Genomic DNA, 7011 nt, shown 5'->3' with positions numbered 1-7011 from the left:
AGATCACTTTTTGCCGATGGCCGAAACTATTTATATTCAGTAACCGCAAAAAATATATAAATTTTATATATTTTTTGTATATAACATACGAAAATATATATATATATATATATATTTTCGATTATTATTTTTAGAGGCATTATCCAGTATCATTTTCCCAAACTTTTTAGGAGTAATAATAGTCTATGTAATACTAGCTAGTATGCAAATGAAGAGCAATGGCATATACTGAGAGTGACATTTCAAAATTCTGTAGATACAAACACATTTTTTGTAACTAAAATAAAGCTATATCATTCGAGTCTAAAAATGAAAAAGACGAAGGATGAAATACAACGCAATTATTTCCGACCTATAGTACAACGTTTATTAACTGGAAATAACATACCTAGTTCTTGATCAAGATACACGTTTATAATAAACTGTTGATTTATTTTTTGAAGATCTGATCAAGGAGAACCCTATAACCTTTCTCTGTGAGATGATAACCATCCCAAAACAAATATTTTGTATCATCTTCACATGTTCCAGTGTGGTTGTCGCATAGTAAGAACTTGTTATTTCCTGGGCGGCAACAACATCTCTTTACTTCTTCGAAACCTAAAAATCAACCAGTAATAGTAAAATTGATAAGAAGAAGAAAAAGGAAAACAAAAAAGAAGCTCAAGTAATCTAAAAGGATTTAACTGAGATAAACCGACTTGTGAATAATTCTTACACTATCGGTATATTTTAATTTGTTAAATAACCTTATTTTTCAGGTTATCGAGTGATTTGATAATGTTATTCTTTTAGGGGTCGTTTGGTTGGAAACAAGTTATCCCATGATTAATTATTTTAGAATAACTTATCCTGGGATTATTATCTCACTCTTCCATAGAGATAAAATAACACTACAATCCCGAAATTAGTTATACTGCGATTTTATCCCAACCACACATGAGATAAACTCGTCTTAAATTTAATCCTGAATTTAATTATCCCTTATCCTTCGTACCAAACGAGCCCTAAATAGTACTATACTATGTAGAACTAAAGCTCATTTAGAAATATGAACTTTTGGAAAATTCTTGTTTAATTTACCATATTTGTCGGGATTGACAATAAGATCAAGTAGAGGATCATAGACATTGATATAAACAAGCTCGGATTGTGGCAAAATTTCGGACAATGAATCAATTTTAGCTGCCAATTTGGTGTTGGCCATTTGCGCTGCTTGATTGTATTCCTCGACGCAAACTCTGGCTAGACCTCCATTTTTTTGTCTCTGTGATGGCAAACAACCTATTGGTGGAATCCCAAATACCCAAATTCTTCTTGCTCCCAAATTGTACAAATCCTTTAGGAAGAAAAAAACTACAATCAAACTACTAAACATTAATTTCTAATCAAATCATAATAAGAATTCAATGTTATACAGGGGCGTGGCGAAATAATAAACGTTTTTTCACCCTTAACTAGATGTCTCAGTCGGGTTCGAACCATATTATGAGTAATCATATTATCCATAACTTCATGAATATGATCACTTTTGAAAAAATTCCTAGTCTCCCAAACTTGAGGAACCTCCAATTCGAGGCTTTACAAATGTAAAAGTTAAACCCATTAGGTATCCATTGGTTATCTATTTTCTAAATGTATAATATGGTTATTATTCATATTTGACCCATTTTTAAATAGTTCATTATCCAACCCATTTTATTTTAGTGGATAATATGGGTGGTTAACTGTTTTCTTTTAGACATTTTGCCACTCCTGATTAATACTAGCAAATTAAATGATTGGATCGAGAGTCATCATTGAGAAGTCATTTATAAAAATTAATTTTCACAATCATAATGATAATCATGCATGACTAGAATATAGGCATATAGGTATATATAGTATATACTTACTTGGACAAAATTGGAAGCTCCATTCACCATTAGATTAGTATATGAGTCAATATCATACTGCCATTTCCGTGGAAATTTGAGAGTGAAATATGTATTAACAAGATCGTCACTGCCAGTAACTATTACAAAAAGACTGTTTTTTACGATAGAGTTGGCTTCTTCTTCCCCAATCAATCCCTCTAGCTTCAACTTATATTGTTGAAAAAGAAGTAATTGTGCTGATAATGGTATCGCTGTCTGAATTTACATAGAAATCAAGAAAATATGATAAAAGTGTTAGTATTTGTTTTTTTTTTCATCGGTAAAACTACTTTGAATCTAAATAATACAATATTGTTTAAGAAGTTACCGCGGTAATAGCTGTTAGTAGGTCATATCCAGAAGCTCCTGAAGCAAAGCTTACTCCACTTTTTAAGTCTTCAACTTCCAAATTTGGATCAAAATAAGCTGGCATTAGCTCTTTTATCCCCAGATCTTCCACTGAAATTGGACAATCATAGAGTCATGTCAAGTAATTAGTATTTACATGGAATGAAGTACTTCAAAGAATAAAAATAATCCAAGCCTAGTGAAAAACAACGGAAAAGGTCCAAATATGCCCTTGTACTATATGAAATTGAGCACATTTGCTCTTCGTTAATACTTTAGCTCAAATATGCCCTTACCGTCACATAGTTGGTCCATATATGCTCTTAGAGTTACATAGTTGGCCCATATATGCTCTTTTCGAAATGGAATCCACCTAAACTAATTAACTTTTTCGTTAATTGTATTAAAGTATATTACAAACACTATTTTCTTTTTATTAGTACTTTTTTTTCTTTACCTTTCTCTTTTCTTTCTTCTTTTTTCTTTTCTTCTCTTTTTTTTCCTTTTTCTTTCTCCCTTATCCCATTTCCTCCATTACTGATGTTCTCTCCATTTTCGTCACCAATTTCACTTGACAAAACTCATGAATTCTAATTACTAAGAAATTCTCCCATAATAATATTTTTATAAATTATATGTTTGTCAATTTTTAAATTTTTACTGAACATATATTTAGTTCTAAAAAATATAACAAAGTAAGATTGAAATAATATTTATGTAACAAAAAACCCAAAAAATTCAATAAAACCAAACAATCCAAACCGATATAATTGATTTGGTTTGGTTTTTATCAAAACCGAACTAACCCGTTCCATGTACACCCCTAATTTACATAGTTAATAAAAAAATAAAAAATGTCCAGCTGAAAAAAGATAAAAAAAGACTAACAACTCAAATTTATAACACTACAACTTGAACTCTAGGCTTTTAATCATTAAATTATCTTTGTGGAAATAATTTAAATATTTTGGTCTTTTGAGTATTGTTAAATGTTGAGATATTTTTATTATTTTAAAGTTTAAACCATAATTTTTGGACAATTTAATTTCGTTTATTTAGAGGGCCAGTGAAATTGGAACTTGATTACCTTATGGGAGAATTTTTTTAGTAATTGGAATTCATAAGTTTTGTCAAGTGAAATTGGTGACGAAAATGGAGAAGACATCAGTAATGGAGGAAACGGATAAGGGAGAAAGAAAAAAAAAGTACTAATAAAAAGAAAATAGTGTTTGTAATACACTTTAATATACTTAACGAAAGAGCTAATTAGTTTGGGTGAATTCCGTTTCGAAAAGGGCATATATGGGCCAACTGTGTAACTCTAAGTGCATATATGGACCAACTATGTGATGGTAAGGACATATTTGAACTAAAATATTAACGAATGACAAATGGCTCAATTTCATATAGTATAAAGATATATTTGGACCTTTGCCCGAAAAACAATAAGTCTAATGAAGTACGTACTCGATAGTGTAGAGTGTTCTTTTACATAATTATCAGGCCAAGCTAATCTCAATAACATGCATGTAATCAGGCCGTACATATAATTTTTTGTAAGCCATGTCGATATTTATAGAACACGGAGAATAAATAATATTAATTATTATTTTACTCTATTAGAAATAGCCTTAATCCATTGGCTTTATAGAGTCTTAAGTTAGAAGAGGTCGTGAGTTCAATTCTGTCTCACCACAATTTTTAATAATAGAAGCTCTCTCAAATACTTAAAAAAGAAATAAAATCTAGTTGTGGTTTGAACTTTTGAACTCTTAGAAAAAAATCAAGAACTTAACCATCGTGCCAAGCAACAACATATGTCATGTGGTGTCATTTTCTTTTTCTTATTATACCCATACCTTATAACTACATATATTTCGTAAAATTTTCTGACGAAACTGTGTAGTGTGACACTGCTTAATTCCGCATGCATCCGCCTCTGCATGTAACTGTCTACAATAAGTCTAATTCGATAACCTAGAAAACAAAATGACTAGCATGTTATAACAAGTTAAAATCATATGTAATTGTCTATAGTAAGTCTAATCTGATAACATAAAAATTAAATAACTAACTATTTATACCAAGTTAAAATACAATTGTAATTCGCTGCTGATCAGTAAAAAAAGAAAAATGGCAGCCTGGTGCACGAAGTATTCCGCGTTACGTAAGATTCGGGGAATAGCCGCACCCCAATGGGTGTGATGTAGGCAGCCTACCTTGATACAAGTATCAGTGATTGATTCCGCGGCTTGAACCCGTTACCTCTAGATCACACGAGCACAACTTTACCGTTGCTCTAAGGCTCCCGTTCAAGCTCAGTATATAAAAAAGTTAAATTCTTTACCAAAAAAATAGAATTGTATTAGTATATATACCTATCATATCTGGTGGAGTTTTAGCATTGCTGAACCTTCCAGTTGGTTTTCCACCCATGAAATCTTTCCCATAAGGCAGAAAATTACACTTTGCTCGTGTTGTTAAATTGTTGTTATTACCCTGATCTACTATTGAATCTCCGAAAGCAAAAACTGCCTTTATAACCACATCCTGTGGTAGCTGCAACTTTGCTTCACATGCACTAAACAAAAGAAAAACAACACACAACAAAGTCATTCTATTCACTGGAAAAACTAAACGAGAAGATAACATTGTATATATAGAAGTTATCAAATATCAGAGTTTTTGTTTATTTATACATAATTAATATAGAGGGCTGCAAAAAGAGTATGTCATAGATTGTACAAGCTATGATGATGAGTGGTGTCATACGCATGATATGAGAAAGACGTTGAGAACTTTCACATTATGGCGAAGAAGTTTCCTTTTTTGTGGAAAGAGTTTAATCTATGTGCATTGACGGTGTAAAAGTACATTCATATCACCTATATAACTCATATGCCAAAGCGGAGGTACCTATGTCAAAGGACGCGAAAAATTATTTTGTATAGCTAGGTCAACTTATTGTGTGTATATATAAGTATTATATTTTGAATCCTCTTAGCGTTTTCTTATATATATATTTGACACTCATTAGTGAAAATTCTAAATTCGTACTTCTTGTGCCGAGGGTCTATCGAAAGCAGTCTCTCTACTTATTCAAAGTAGGGCCAGAGTAAGGTCTGCGTACACACTACCTTCCTCCGAACTCACTTGTGAGATTTTACTGGGTTGTTGTTGTTATTCTAAATCCGCACTTCATCCGCTATCTGTATTTTTAAGGTGTCAAACGTTATAGACATATAAATCAAGTACGTAAATCGTGTGGTTTCGCCGTATGCAAAATCGTGCACGATGTTAATATTCTTGCATTAACGAGAGAGAGAGACGTGAAGAAAACAAAAATGGTAAGCAACGAGAAAAGTGTGATTGAAGAATTTGGATTAATTAATTCTCCACCAAGTTCTCGTATATTTCATTTTTATAGAAAAGATGAAAATGTAAGTAATATTATATTCCTGAAACCGAGTTAATTAAACAAACCCACACAGTTTTACATTGATCACCATTTATTCAGAAGCAAGGGACCTAATTCATGTATAAACAAATGTTCAAGTTTCAAAATTGACCTCATACTTAGAATAAATACACAGTTTCAACCAACCAATTAGAATGTACGCGGAGAAGGAAAAACTAGAATCGGGAGGAAAGTAAATGTATGCTAAATGAGAGAAAATATTACCATAATTTACTCACTCATAAGAACCATCTCGACCAAACCAAATGACATAAAATTTGAACCTTTTATTCGTAACAGTACTTGTACACTTTATACATGAAGTACATGCATACATGTGTACGTATATATGTATGTAATAGTAGTAGTAGTAATTTTTTACCTTCACTTTTTGATCAAACCCATGTTTACAAAGAACCATTTATATGTTTCTCGACGATGATTTGGTCAACGAGAATCCGGTAACCTTTAAGTTTCCAAATTTGGATTAATTGTTAGGCGGTGTTGGGATGTCTTAATTAGGTTTGTTAATTGTGGTGGCGTAATATTAAAAAATAAAGTTAGAATTAGCTAATATAATGGTGATTGATAATTAAGAGTTTAGCTTTTGATAGGAGGAATATGAGATGAACGTTTCAACGTCTTCTAATTGGACCCTCTAATTAAAGCTCTATTAATTTTTTATTTATAGACAGAGTTAACCGATACTTATACTAGTGAGAAGTAGTGAGAATTGAGAATTAGCGTGTTCTCAGAATAATCCTTCAAAAGGCAAAGGTAATGTTTGCCACGGATGTGGTATAAAAAATCATTGGGCACGAATTTGTCGTACACCTGAACATTTTGTCAAACTTTATCAAGCATTTATAAAAGGGAAACAAAATAAAGTTGAGACTCACTTGACTTTTCAAAATGATGTTGAGGCGGGCCCTATGAATAATCATGATAAAGTTAAAGCAAACCTTGCCTATAAAGATGATATTTTTGAAGGCCTTGCAGATATTACTCATTTAGAAGATGGAGACTTCTTTGAACATCATAACTGAAGACTTATTATTGGAAAAAATTATAAGAATAAATGTATTTCTTTTTATGAAGTTCATATTTTGAATAAAACTTTTTATATTGTCAGTATTTAATTTCATAAATGTAGTTTCTTTTGTTCTTAAATTTTTCAATATTACTTTTGATGTATTTTTTTTCTTCTTGAAAAATATGAAAACTTCCCAGTCTTTAGTTGTCCGTATGAATAATAAAGAAGAAATATGTCTTCTGGATAGTGCTACGACG

The 7011-nt window shown here is 31.3% G+C and overlaps 1 protein-coding gene across 2 annotated transcripts; it reads right to left on the bottom strand.

The window, feature by feature from the left end:
• Positions 1-209: 209 nt before the first annotated feature.
• LOC104099821 (GDSL esterase/lipase EXL3-like) lies at positions 210-4936 on the bottom strand. Of its 2 annotated transcripts, none has more exons than XM_018771998.3 (5): positions 4763-4936; positions 2245-2375; positions 1896-2132; positions 1084-1339; positions 210-600 (listed from the first exon to the last, which is right to left on the bottom strand). In XM_018771998.3, exons 1-5 carry the CDS (start codon positions 4914-4916, stop codon positions 431-433), a joined length of 948 nt encoding a protein of 315 aa, XP_018627514.1. In that variant the 5' UTR covers positions 4917-4936; the 3' UTR covers positions 210-430. The 2 variants fall into 2 exon arrangements, with proteins under 2 accessions (XP_018627514.1, XP_009605226.1); XM_009606931.4 differs by having other exon boundaries at positions 4643-4935.
• Between the last annotated feature and the right edge of the window lie 2075 nt (positions 4937-7011).

The sequence above is a fragment of the Nicotiana tomentosiformis genome, chromosome 4 (genome assembly GCF_000390325.3).
Source record: "Nicotiana tomentosiformis chromosome 4, ASM39032v3, whole genome shotgun sequence".
Taxonomy (NCBI): Eukaryota; Viridiplantae; Streptophyta; class Magnoliopsida; order Solanales; family Solanaceae; genus Nicotiana; species Nicotiana tomentosiformis.
The sequence above is the reverse complement of the archived record's forward strand: the minus strand, read 5'-3'. Positions and strand labels throughout refer to the sequence as shown.